Consider the following 14,075-nt stretch of genomic DNA (forward strand, 5'->3'; position numbering starts at 1 on the left):
TATGATAACTAGCATGATGCTTACATAATCATTTGGAAATGGCTGAATGATAACGTAATCCTTTAAAATTGTTAGGCAATACAAAGGCGTAAACAGACTTAACTTAGTAAAAAAAAACATTTTATATAAATTACATTTAATAACCCTCTGTTGACCACCCTTCATGATGAGTCTGCAAAGGAGTACCTCAGGGATGTATCCTGGGGCCACTTCATTTACATTGTATATAAATGTAATTGCCGAAAAAATTAGGATATAGGAAAATTCGTCTTTATGCTTCTTTGCATTTAGTGCAGGCATCTTTGTTAGAGCTTATTATGCACAGTTTTTTGGTATTTTGAATTGCATATCTATTTCATTCTATTTATTTTTTTTATATATTAAATGTGTATCCAGAGGTAGTGCTTGACATTAGACTTGAAAGAGACCTAGACATAAAGAAAAGGCTATGCAAATGTGTAAGACAAAATATAAAGAATAATTCTAAAAATGATGACAACTAGCATAATGCTAACATAATCTTTTGCAAGTGTTGGGCGATACAACAGGATCGATCATCGAGCCACTTATATTTACACTGTATGCAAACAAAATTGCCCAAAAATTAGGATATAGGAACATTTGTCATTATACTTCATTTGCATATAGTGCAGGCATCTTTGTTAGAGCTCATTATGTTTAGTTAATCAATCTATTTAATTCACTTTCTTTTTTAATACATTAGTATTAAGAGTTGGTGTATGTTATATGTTATTAATTATTATTATTAGCGCTAATAACCTGTGCCAGGGCTCTGTTATGTACGTGTTGAGATTATAATCCAGGAGCCTAAAAGTAGACATAAAAACAGACTTGATTGTGCAAAACTAAAAATGAAGAATAATTCATGTTTGAATGTCAAAGGGAAGGCAAACGTGTGAATGTGAAATAAAATATATCCCAAAGGAATTAAACAGTCACGTTGCTTTTTATTATGCGATTAGTTTTTATGCACTCTTTCAGATTTGGTTTCAGCTAATACTGCATTTGTTGTCTTATTCAAGGAAAGTACAGTGTGTTTCAGTTTTGAAATGACAACTGAATATTTGAGCATTTCATTTCTGCAGATTTGATCTTTTTAAAGCAGATTTAAAACAGAATTGTTCCACTGATGCTTTACATTATTATTATTCACAGGATGCACTGTCTGCATCCTGTGAATAATTTTACATTAAAGATTATATTCTCTACATGTTGCGGTAAGCCCTTTCACACACACAGTATGTTGTAATACATAATTCATTTTCTTTTATCTCTGTATGGTCATGTAAAGTGAATACAGACTGTCCAACTGTGATCATTTCAATCTCCAATAACAGCCAGCAAGCAGACTGACTGTTCATGAATATTATTATTAGTTATCGGCCATAAGCCTTTGCATTAACTGTTAGTGTAAATACATTTCACATGGAAAAAGGTCACAAAGTTCCTCCTTGTACCTCTGCGGGACACACGTGAGTCACTTTCATTCATACAAATAAGCAGTGTGCATGTCAGCTTTTACAGAGAACTCACAGCAACATGTTACCTTTATAAAGGCAGTTATTCTTGATGCAGTTGAAATAAATGCTATGTGGAAAGGTGAAAAACACATTAGCAAAAGTGAACGCCCACACTGACTGAATGACTCTTAACTGGACATTTAAAGCAGCAGCTACATCAAGATGAATTATTACAATAATCACAACAAAAGTTCAAAATGTATGGGCCTCAGAAAAGTTTGACACTGCATCGGTATTATTCTTGTGTTTCTTGTAGTTTTAATCTGTTAATCTCATTCACCATGATACCTTCAGGCACGATGGTTTAATAGGTTTTAAACTGCAAAATGTCCCATCTTTTGTTTCGAATTACTTGATCAAGGATTCTATGTAACAATTGGACGTATATCCGCTTGCTTCGAAAGGTCAAGCCAATATAAAAGTACCTTAAACCTGTTTTCAGTCTCATGAAAAGCAGGGGGAGACTGCACTGTATGGAACCACTTGAGAAAATTTGGTAAATTATGGTCACATTGAGAGTCGATTTGATGATAAAGAAGGTTATGTTTTAGGGCGTGGCTTCCTGTGATTTACAAGTTGCAAACACAGCGACCTGCCAATCAGGATAGAGACTAATCAATGAGTGTGTCTGCATCCTTGGAAGAGCGTGGACTACAAAGGATGAGTCATTCGTAGCCTGCATAGACCGCTAAGGCCAAACTGAAATGAGACGGTCTGGTCTATGGAGGATTTTCTGTTTGTGTCACCAGCTGTTCTTGCCCTTACCCTTGCGTCACCAAACGCAGGTCCTGTCACTTCGCAGAAGGTAGCTAGCTGGCTAACTAACTAGCTAACGTAACTAATGCCATGTAACTTAAAGGTATAATAAGGAGGCTTTCTTTGCATTTTGTCAACAACACATTCAAACTGGGTCCCTCCTCCTGGGCTCTTCGTCACCAGAAGCTCACTCTCACTCTCTTGTGCGAGAACTCGCCCACCCACCGAGCTAAACCCGACAGCATCATGGTTACCTTTGCGCTAGCATGCTAACCGCCGGTTACTTTGTCCTACCCGGTTTGAGGCACCTACCTGAAAAAAGGCCAACTCTGCATCGCCCTTTCGCCATGTTCGCCGGTCTGAATGGGGCCCGGTTGCTAATTCGAACCACTCCCACACTCACCTATACGCTGTGATTGGCTCAGGGAACCACGACAGTGCCCCTCCTGAAAATGTGCAAAGCAAAACAACAGAATAGATGCAGAGGGAAGGGTCTGCACACACACTGCCAACACACATGTATAGAGGCCCATAAGTGATGATTTATATTATATTACATTTGTAAAAGTCTATTTTTTATTTTTCTAGAAAAATCCTACTTATTATACCTTTAACCTGTTATTTTAAAGTTAATTTGTTTCAAGGCTACTTACGTTTTGTAACATTTGTATCGCTAGCTATTGGCTTGAGTTGAAACCAAAACCTTGAATTTAAAAGTGTATTCCGTTTAAGAGTCCACCATGTTGTTGGAATTGATGCGCATTGAATCTTGGGATACGTTGAGCCGCAAAGGATGCTGCAAAGGATCCTTTGTGGCCCGGGAAAAGGAGAATGCATTTGCCGGCTGCATCTGAAGGAGCTTTTAAATTGGAATGCGCCACTGTGACGCAATCGACCTTCAAATACGACTGAAGGATGCAGTCCATGAATTGTGACACAGCTGTAGTGTTTCCACCTTTTTGTCCAAATATGGTCACTTCTGGCTCAAACTGCCAAACTCGAGGCTTAAAGCAAGGAGGCTACGTCCTCTACGTCCACTTTTGTATACAATCAATGAACTTTATTAAAGGTTTTCTTTATTAGCACAACATTAATCTCTCTTACTCACAGCCGAGGCAACTTATTGTTTTGAAAGTAGCTCTTCTCTTGCTGCTTTTTTCGTCACTTTGCTCTAAAGATGAATATTCAAAAATCTCACACTAAATGTAATATATATAATAACACGTTCACCTTCCTTCAATTTTCACTACATTTTATTCTCCACTTTTTGAATGTGATAATAATAGCACCTCAGTCATGCTGCAGAATATTTTCCATAATGTACCTTTTAGCGGAGGGTGCAGAGCGTTGTGCTGCTCATCTTAACTATTCACATTCATACGCCTTCATAATCACAATCCCTCTGATAATGTGCTGTCCTCCTCTTACTGCGGGAATGTGTCGGTGTTGGTAAAAGCATGCTTGTTTAGTAATGCTTCTCCACTTTGTAAATGTCATAACCGGTTTTTTCTTAGACATTTTTTTTGCGTAACGGCATTGCATGCGTTAAATTGGCAGATATTTGCTCTTTACAAAAGTTCTTAGTGTTCCCTCATAACAGCTGAAAATGTTTTATTGTATTTTGGAATGTGTAGGCGCTGACTGACTGATCTCCACAGCCATGGAGGGTAATCTCAGCAGCTTGGCTGGCAGCACACAGCCATCTGTGTCAGGAGAGCACACAGATGGACACATATACGAGGTCGCCGTGCAGAACGGCTCCTCCAACCGCAGCTCCCAGTTTGCAGATGTGGCTCTGCTGCAGACGTTCAAGCCTCTCATCATCCCCTGCTACGTGCTCGTGGTGTTGGTGGGCGTCTTTGGAAATTACCTGCTCCTGTATGTCATCTGTCGAACGCGCAAGATGCACAATGTGACCAACTTCTTCATCGGGAACCTGGCGTTCTCTGACATGCTCATGTGTGTGACCTGTGTGCCCTTTACCCTCGCCTACGCCTTCAACCCTCGCGGTTGGGTGTTTGGCCGCTCCATGTGCTATCTGGTGTTCCTCATCCAACCGGTGACAGTGTATGTTTCAGTCTTCACACTCACTGCTATCGCTGTGGACAGGTGGGTGAAATCACAAATTAATTCCTGTTTTGTCCCTCCGGCTTTCCAATCCTTCAATTGGTCAGATCTCAGGAATAACTGATTTAGACCTCCAACAACCATCCTGATTAAATTCAGATCAAATAACATGAAATAAATTCCCTCCACTGATATAAAACACCTTTCAGAGTATGAGTGGAGTGTAAGTGACAGGGCAGAAATTCAACATGTTTCAATCATACTCATTTAGAAATAATGGGATGTGCAGATGAATTGATTAATGAGTGCATACTTACTTTAAAGAGAAAATGTAACACTAAGTGCGCACTAATTAAGCTAGATTAATTAATGTGATTTTTACTCATGATTCAGTGCAGGGCCGCTCGATAAGCGGGCCTTTCTGTGTAGAGTTTGCATGTTCTCCCTGTGCATACGTCGGTTCCCTCCAGGTACTCCGGCTTCCTCCCAGAGTCCATGCTTGTTAGAGTAATTGGTAACTCTAAAGTTGCTCGGAGGTGTGAGTGTGAAAGGTTGTCTGTCCGGATGTGTCAGCCCTATGATTGACTGGCGATCAGTCCAGCTGTCATTGGGCGCAGGTTTCTATAAAGACATGCAGTGGATCTATAAATTACAGATCTTCCTGAATGGTAAATTAATTAACAATCGGCAACGTTGTACGAGTCAAACTCATTTAAAGTTTCACTTTTTACAGCATAGTTCCTGAATAGTAAGTTCCTGATGGGACCGAACCAAAATCCAATTATCCAACTTGAAACAGAACAAGCAGGTATGTGCTGAGAAAACACGTCCCAATGTGGACACCTGAAATCCCCAGAATCTCTGCTGCTCACCGGACTGAAAAGTCAAACAGCTACGTTCCTTCTGCAGTTTTTCCCTCAAGTTGTGTGTTTCTCTCCCTTCTGAGGCGAGGACAGCGCCTTGTAAATTCACCTTGGCTGTGCATTCAAGAAGAACCACGAATCTCTGCTCCACTGCTGTTTTATAATCTTAGACGTTTACATGATTTGCTTGACTTTTTCTTATTGGAATGTTTGAGGTGAAATTGTATGTTCAGTTTTTGTGCCACCCCATTATACTACCCATAATAGCCAACTATATGATTGGCTATCTGGCCGGTCAGAGCTTTGTGGCCGTGTTGCAACAGGCTGCTGGTAGCTTTGGTGACATATCATCCATCCATCCATTGTCTATACCGCTTCTCATGCTCCAGCTGTCATTGGGCGAATGGCAGGTTACACTTTGGTCTGATCACCAATCAATCACAGGGCTGACACATAGAGACAGACAACCTTTCACGGTTGCATTCACACCTACTGGCGATTTTCACCAATTAACCTAACAAGCATGTCTTTGGACTGTGCGAGGAAACTCCACCCAGAAAGGCCCTCTACGTCCGAACTGGAATTCAAACCAGGAACCTTTTAAATGTTTTGTACGCTTATTATAAAGCACTCCTCTTTCCTCATTGCAGATATTATGCAACAGTTCACCCCCTGAAGAAGCGTACCTCTGTGGCTACCTGCGCCTCCGTCCTCACCGGTATCTGGCTGCTGTCCTGCGGCCTCGTGGCTCCGGCCGTCACCCACACCTACCATGTGGAGTTCAAAGATGAAGGCTTCACCATCTGCGAGGAGTTCTGGTTGGGTCAAGAGAAAGAGAGACGTGCTTATGCGTACAGCACCCTGCTGGTCACTTACGTCCTGCCCCTGTCGGCCGTCTTTGTCTCTTATCTCTGTATCACCGTCAAGCTGAAGAAGTGCGTGGCACCGGGCAACAGGACACAGGACCAGGCCGGCGCTCATCAAGCTCGGAAGAGGAAGATCTTTCGACTCGTTGCACTCTTGGTGTCTGCGTTTGCTGCGTGTTGGCTTCCTATTCATGTATTCAACGTGCTGCGAGACATTGACATTCACCTCATCAACAAGCGATACTTCTTACTCATCCAGCTGCTCTGCCACCTGTGTGCCATGAGCTCGTCTTGCTGTAACCCTTTCCTGTACGCGTGGCTACACGACCGCTTCCGCGCAGAGTTACGGAAGATGTTCAAGTGCCATCATCGCATCGGGGTGCCTGCAAACCACTGTGCTGCCAGTGTGGTCCTGTAACTACCTGGCGACTTGTATTCTTTGTTGTTATTTTGGTGTAATTTGCTGATTCATCTCGGGTACTTGGGTACGGGTACCATTAGGGTTTGTTTTGTACAAAGATCATCTATAGGCCAGGAGCGGTTCTTTCAGAGAGGTTAATCTTTGGGAAGCATGAATGTTCCCAATGTAATGTTCTCCCCTTTAGAGTTTAAGATAAAGAATTAAAAGGTAGGAACTTTGTAGCAATCTAAGCAATCAATTGGTTGATGCAATCGGGAGTGTCCGTCCTCTGAGGACCACGAGTTACTGCAATGAGCCATTTGATATCTTGTGTGAACAGTTGCTACTTCGATCTTGTTGGCTGGCCCGTGTGGTCCGATCCAAACAGAAGAGCTACTGTAGCTCAAATCGCTGAAAAATTGATCTTGGTCCTGACAGAAAGGTGTCAGAACACACAGAGCATCATAGTTTGTTGCGTAATGGGCTAGAGACCTACGACCTGCAGACCTGTCAGGGCCCATGCTGACCCCTGTCCACCAACGACACCACCAAGCGCCTACAGTGGGCATGTGAGCATCAGAACTGGACCACGGAGCAACGGAAGAAGGTGGCCTGTTCTGAAGAATTACGTTTTCTTTTACATCATGTGGCTGGCCGGATGTGTGCGTTGCTTTTGGGCAATGTTCTGCTGGGAAGCCTTGGGTCCTGCCATTCATGTGGGTGTTACTTTGACACATACCACCTACCTAAACATTGTTGCAGACCAAGAAGTTTTTGCCACTCTGCAAAAATGGTTCAGGAATGGTTTGAGGAACACAACAACAAGTTGAAGGTGTTGACTTGGCCTCCAAATTTCCCAGATCTCAATTCAATCGAGCATCTGTAGGATGTGCTGGACAAACAAGTCCGATCCATGGAGGCCCCACCTCGCAACTTACAGAACATAAAAGATCTGCTGCTAACAACTTGGTGCCGGATACCTCAGCACACCTTTAACGGTCAAGTGGAGTCCATGCCTCAACGAGACACAACTGTTTTAGCAGCAAAAAGGTACCTACACAATATTTGGCAGGTTGGCTGATTGGTGTCGGTGTTGTCAGTAAATATGCTGCTCTCTATTTCTTCAGTATGGCTCGAATCACTAGATAAAAGGCAGTTTGGCCCCATCTTGAGTTATTGAGGCACTTTGAAGATCAGCAGCATGTTTCATGAAAATCAGGCCAATAGTCTTTAAGATGCTTGGTCATGGACCAGTGTTCTGGACCCATTACACAGATGTTAAAGTTAAAGGTTGAAAGGCTGACATGTATAGATGGTCGAGAGAGGCTCACTATATCTTTGGAATCTCTCTCTGGAGACCGCGGAAGTCCATACCAAACTCCAAAGCAGAATGTACAGATGAATGTACAGATGGATAAACTGACCAACTTAAGCTGTTGTTAGCCCGACAATGCTACAGGAGGAACCAGCCAGGCTAGAAGAGAAATGTTTACTAAAATGTCCACTAGGTAATCCAGCATTGATGTGAAGTGGCAAAAAGAAATCGAGGGGGTTTTGAAGAGATGACTTCAACTGCATCTGAAATATGTCTCATAATATTGTACATAATGCTGCTCAGACTGGTATGACATGATGAAACTGTGTTTGAAATGTTTGTAATAAGAAGACAACGACCTTGAGAGACAGAAGAGATATCTTAAGGGTGTCTGAAGAGTTGTGCGTGATGAACGAACGGCAGCTCTATTGGAAATGAAAGCAAAGGTGATGATGAGTTCAAATTGTGTTTGAAAAAATGTGTTTGTTTCCATCTTTACAATGCAGTCTTTATGTGGCGCTCATTTTTGGTGCACTGTGAAATAAATTAAGTTCATGAACTCGCTCCCCCTGGGAGCGAGGCTGGCTTTAACTTTATTAAAGCCAGTAGCTGATGAATATGCACTTTAATATTACAACTGATTAAAGCATTTCTGATAACGTTTTAAATGGCTGTAAAAAAAATTGTAGTGTGATGGTCCCTGTTTTTTGTTTAAAGAAAATGTGATGTACAGTCCAGCTCCATTGTTTAGATGGCGTTACAGCCATCATGTCACCTGTGCTGCATTCTCTGTGTCTCTTTCCTGCAGGCAGATGGCCATATTTATCTTTGCAGCGGTGTTAACTCACCAAAGTGTGTGCCTTTATATTTGCTCTATTCCCATTGAAGCTCACTGATTGGATAGTTCTGGGTGCACTCTGTATATACTGTACTCTCTCTCTCTCTTATAGCCAACCAACTGTTTGTAAATCATGCACACGATCTGTTGTTATTTGTACCTGTACTAAAACACACTGTGAAAAGTTGCGAATAAAACAGAATGACACTGAATGACCTCTCTGCTCTGCCTCGGATCAATGTGAATGCACGACAGCCGGGCGTTGAATTAAATTACTTGCAGCTCGGTCAGAGAGCAGCTGCAGCGCTGAATTTAATTTAACTAATTTAATAACAGGGAGGACAGAAGTGTTTTTGCATATCAAATTGACCTTTTTAGGAAATTGAAACAATGTGAGAATTTATGTCTGATCGTTGCAGCATGTCTGGCAGGCCAACAATGACATTCATTTCCTGCAGTTGAATATTAATTAAACAGCCCAATTCAGCACTTTTTGCACAGACCTTGGCAAAGTCTTAGTATTTTTCTTTAGGCCTAATGCTGTGCAACCTCCACAGATTATGTACATAGTACAGCGGCTAAATTTCTACAAAGGCTGTGGGTAACTTTAAATTATAATGTAGAATCGTATGATATTCCCATATAGTTCAGCAGTGGCAGAAAGATAATAAAATATTAAACTTGAGAAATCCCAGAGGCTGATGTGAATCTAGTCCTCCATAGGTGCTTCCTTCTTTGAAGAATTTCACTGTTATACAGGAGGGTAATGAAAAATGGATTTGACTCTAAGAAGGGCACTGGAATAGTATAATCTTTAACATGTTAATATTCAGATCCTCATGCGAGAAATTATAATTGAGAAGTTTTACATGATGGCCTTTTTTTTTTAGGTTGTATGAAAAATATTCTAAGCACTAAATTGATAACCCATTTGTAATAGGTTATTCAAGCAACCCAAGTCTTCATTGACGTCTCGCTATGTTCAGCCTTAAGGAGAACATTAACAATGGTTCAGTCCTTTTCAAGTGTCCCAGCCAGCGAGCCGTCGTTAGGGCTTAAAAAATATCTAATTGCAATTATTCTGACTTCTACTGCAATTTTGATATGATGTGCAATATTAAAGGGGCTGATCATTTTTACATCATTATTCTCATTTTCATTGAAAGACATATTGAAATGATTATGGTGTGATTTTTGTATGGTTGATATTTGATACTTATGTCTCTGTAGGCCAGAACATCACTGCAGCACATTTGAATTAAAATGGTATTTTGACACACATTTCACCTTTAACAAATCTTGCGCCTCCTGCGATTAAAATATTGCAGTAGGCTATATTGCGATTTGAAGGCATAAAAGTCCCAAAAAGAAAATGTAAAAAAAAAATTGTGGGTGATTCAAAGGTAAGTTGGTCTAAATGTACAAAACCAATAAATAAGCCTAAAATGATGAATTGTAAACAGAGCGAGAACTTTCATAACAGGCGCTTATTATATGGGATAAGGATGACGTGCAAATAATTTATTCTTAAAGAAAATGTTGTTTGTTAACTGGGGATCCTTTACTTCCACGTCTTCTGCTGTTTTCAATAAATTTAAATATTTTTTAAACACTTTAACAAAATTTTATTTACAAGCAAATCTGTAGGCAGCAAGACAATAAACAGAGACAATCTGCCACTGGATATAAAAAAACAATCTCTTATTAACCTGGTCTCATGAAAACAATCAAATCAGAGGTCCTAAAATAGAAACTATAAAACCTCTTCTATCCAATTAAATAAAGACTGGTCTGGATGCATCACCAGTTATGATTTCTCGCTCTCTGACAACTTCTTCTGAGTCAGAGCGAACTCTCGGGCTTCTCGAGGAGTGCGGATGTACGAGTCAATTTCACTGTCGGAGATTTCCTCATCACCGGTTACGTCCTTGAGCTCCGGCTGCTCCACTCGTCTTTTCTTAGCATGAACCACACACGGGGGAGCAAACAGCACTCTCTTCCCCCAGTTCGGTGCTGCGTCCTGGCTCTCCTGAGCATCAATGTGCAGCTCAGATGGATTATCATCTCCCTCACCTGGCTGCTGGGGCTTTTCAGTATTTAGTTCACACTCTCCCACAGAGGACGTATCAGAGATCCGAGAGGGAGCGACCTCCTCAGTTAAAGCGTCCTCAGAGCTTGCCTCACACTCTGCCTTCAGAGCGTCCTCATGGGTTCTCATAGCCCTTCGGAGCAGCGCGTACCTGTTATTTAAAATATCCCCCACCTGCCGCATGACATTATCTGGCGTCACTTCCTCCCTCACCCAGGGAATCTCCTTCCCCAGCTTACACAGCACCTCCTTCATCTCACTTATCCTCTTCGTAGCCGGCCTGTTCTTGTTCACATTGGCAAGCTGACAGAATTTGTCCAGAGAGAATTTCAGCCGGTGCTTGTTGGGTTTCAAGGACTGCCACGCCAGATAGACCGCCGCCATCATGATGGGGACGGGCCTCCGGCCAGTCACAATCCAGGTGTCTGCTGCCAGCTCCACCAAGGCTATGGCACGTTTGGACAAGTCCCTGGAGTCCTCGGCCAACTCCTCAGGAACATCGAGTGAGCTAATTTTGTACCTAAGAGAAACAAAAATCACCCTTAGCAACTATTATGGAGAAATATTTTAGGAATGATGCTCACCAGAGGCTGGAATATATCTAATAGTCACATCTGATGTATGATTTAGAGCAGAGTAGGTTTTCTTTTCAGCCTGGGAGCTCTCCAGATAGACTCAATTACATTTTTATTAAATCCAAAGAGGTTGGCATTTGAAACGTTGAAACTAGGTTCAACAAGTTCAAGCAGGAACAAGAAAATTCAACATTTAATTTCAGATGGATCCAACTTTTAATTTGATTTGATCACAAAACCAATTTAATAAGAATCCACCCATCCATTTCATTTAGATTCTGTAAATAAAAGCCAAATACTCCCCTCTTTAGGAATCAGTGAATATTAATCATAGATCAGGGTCATAAAAAACTACAGCAGACTGTAACGTTCAATGTAAACTTCTTGTAACTAGTTATAATGACAGAAACTGAGAAAATGTGTTGACGTGTATTTTTATTTTAATGTTTGACTCATGTCCCATCTGTTAACACGGAGGCGATCTCGTAACTGCCATCATCTCACGAGGATACATCCCCTGGGAGCAACAGTTAACACTTCAGGTATTCCGATTCCGGCTAGTGTTTAGTGATGAGGAATTCCAGCTAAGGCTCCCTTTTCCGCGCACTGCATCGTTTACAGCCCAATCATCAACTTGAGAAGCGCCGTGTGTTCAGAGTGAAAGTGAAGCGAACTTCAGCGGTATGAACCCGAAAAAGACTTGTTTGCTTGATTTACTTAAGTTAACGGACCTTTTGAAATTACAACGTCATAACGTAGATGTGTTAAAGGTTAAAATGAAGCCTTGTCAGGTCTGTCATCAAGAGGAGAAGAAAACTACTTTTAAAATGCTCGTTTGTTGAACGGAGGTCGGCTCAACTCTTTCTGGTGCATTCGAGTAAGTCGGGAAATCTAAACGCTGAACGGCTTTCATGACAAGGGAATTTGTCTCAAGTTGAATTTTTGATGTAGAACGGATTGTTAGCTGGACTTCCTGCAGATGTCTGATTATAGAGATGAATAAGAAGCTAAATAGTTGTCAGATGACCGCTGATTAGAGGCTGGGTAGTATTACAGCAGATTGCCTGCTTTTGCTCTGCACACAGACTGTTTTTCCTGCATACGCTGCAGCCTGCTGATGCGTGATTGGTTAATACTATTCAAACTACAAACGTGCTACAAACGTAAAACACTTCCCGTACTAAAATTCCAGCATGTGCCTACAGATTCTAATTAATTGCCTTAATGTAGGCAGCAGGGGCCACTCCAGACATTTTGGTTTCACTTTTAGGGAGCTGTCATGTTCTCCATCTTTTTATAGTCTATAATTACACGTCATTCCCCTCAGATAAAAGTATTAAGACCTCACTTACTCCTGAGTGTGCGCCTCCATCACATCAGTGATGTTGATGGTCGGAGCCTCGATGTTGAGAATCTTGACCATCTCTTGATAAACCACACCCACCACCATCGGGTCGGCATCCAGCAGGCAGCTGATGGTTCCCATGGTGATGGGCCAATTAAGCAACCTGCAGCTCACAAGAACGCAGCAGCCCCCCAGAACTTCCTTTTTCTGGAGGCTCACTTTAATGAAACTCTCATGCTGATAGGCCTTGGTGAAATATGTTTGCGAGAGATCCTCGATCTCACTGTTTACCCTGAGGATCCGACACATGGCTGTGACACGCTGCAGACCTGTTGACGAATAACAAGGTATATGAGCAGGTTCAATGAGGTCAACTATATATAGGAGTTATGGAATAATAATAAAAAATCTGGAATAATATCTCCAACAAGCAAAGAGCTCCCCTCAGAGAGACGATCTCACCTTTTTTTAGGTTTGCACAAGGCTTCTTGGCTACAGCTGTGGTCCGGCTGTAGCTGACATCTGTTCAAAGCACAGAGAGACAAAGTCTATTAGAAATTTAAATGTGATGAAAGTATCAGAGGGCTGGGATTAGCAAAGATATCGACATCAAGTGGCACCTTTCCATGCATTTAGTTTTGGATTCATGCCTTCAACCTAATCACTGAATAATTTAAGAAGAATGACCTTTAAACAATTCAATCTCTCTGCAGGAATCACGTTCTTGTAAGTCTGTTGTTGTCTAGTGTCAGTTGTTTCACTACAGTACCACATACATTAAAAAAATATTAGGGAAAAACGAATTCTCTTATTAGTATAAGCTTTGTAACATCTTAAATTGGAATAATGACTCCCTACTTGCTTTTAGATTTACAAAGTGTCATTACAAAGTTTGTCCACCAGAGAGCACTAAAGTACTAATATGTACTGCTTAGCGTGTACATTGGTCTTAATTTAAATAAATAAATAAACAAACAACAAACAAATCTATTTTTACATTTGAATAGTTCATGTGAATTTGTCATGTGATTATGTATTTTTAAACACTATAGAGGGCGAGATGAAAACTTTTTGTCCATCTCCGGGAGTTTTAACCGGACAGACTGGTACACTGATGAGCCTCCGTTTTATCACTGCTCATACCTGAACCACCGACTGGATCATTGGCCAGGACTCCCTCTGACACCACGGAGCCGCAGTCCACACACACCATCTGGGCCTGGGAGTACAGATCATCGTCTACAATGTTAGAGGAGCCGCAGCCCGGACAGCTCAGACCCGCACTAGACATCTTACAAATTAACCGCCACCGCGTGCGGACACCGGAGATACAACTTAAAACAACTATATAATTTAACGAGTGTTCAATTAATGTGAACACCTGCAACACATTTGCACGCTCTACATCCGTGTTGAAAAC

At 41.5% G+C, this 14,075-nt stretch overlaps 2 protein-coding genes across 2 annotated transcripts; one reads left to right on the plus strand and one right to left on the minus strand.

Moving 5' to 3' along the window:
- The first annotated feature begins 3,957 nt into the window (after positions 1-3,957).
- LOC138602334 (prolactin-releasing peptide receptor-like) lies at positions 3,958-6,511 on the plus strand. The gene is made up of 2 exons (XM_069673804.1): positions 3,958-4,406; positions 5,878-6,511. Exons 1-2 carry the CDS (start codon positions 3,958-3,960, stop codon positions 6,509-6,511), a joined length of 1,083 nt encoding a protein of 360 aa, XP_069529905.1.
- Positions 6,512-10,287: 3,776 nt separating this feature from the next.
- brf2 (BRF2 general transcription factor IIIB subunit) lies at positions 10,288-13,946 on the minus strand. Its single transcript, XM_069673805.1, has 4 exons — positions 13,799-13,946; positions 13,118-13,177; positions 12,663-12,984; positions 10,288-11,255 (listed from the first exon to the last, which is right to left on the minus strand). Exons 1-4 carry the CDS (start codon positions 13,944-13,946, stop codon positions 10,454-10,456), a joined length of 1,332 nt encoding a protein of 443 aa, XP_069529906.1. The 3' UTR covers positions 10,288-10,453.
- Between the last annotated feature and the right edge of the window lie 129 nt (positions 13,947-14,075).

Source organism: Semicossyphus pulcher, unplaced genomic scaffold, assembly GCF_022749685.1.
Source record: "Semicossyphus pulcher isolate SPU_LCO1_2020_fin unplaced genomic scaffold, fSemPul1.0.p SCAF_22, whole genome shotgun sequence".
NCBI classification, from domain to species: Eukaryota; Metazoa; Chordata; class Actinopteri; order Labriformes; family Labridae; genus Semicossyphus; species Semicossyphus pulcher.

Excerpts from the sequence above, each read along its gene's own strand:
- LOC138602334 (XM_069673804.1), top strand. The coding sequence starts at position 3,958 with ATGGAGGGTAATCTCAGCAGCTTGGCTGGCAGCACACAGCCATCTGTG. Across the intron at positions 4,407-5,877 it reads ACTGCTATCGCTGTGGACAG|ATATTATGCAACAGTTCACC; the intron begins GTGGGTGAAATC and ends TCCTCATTGCAG.
- brf2 (XM_069673805.1), bottom strand. The coding sequence starts at position 13,946 with ATGTCTAGTGCGGGTCTGAGCTGTCCGGGCTGCGGCTCCTCTAACATT. Across the intron at positions 12,985-13,117 it reads TTGTGCAAACCTAAAAAAAG|GTCTGCAGCGTGTCACAGCC; the intron begins GTGAGATCGTCT and ends ATTCGTCAACAG. Across the intron at positions 11,256-12,662 it reads ATGGAGGCGCACACTCAGGA|GTACAAAATTAGCTCACTCG; the intron begins GTAAGTGAGGTC and ends TGTTTCTCTTAG.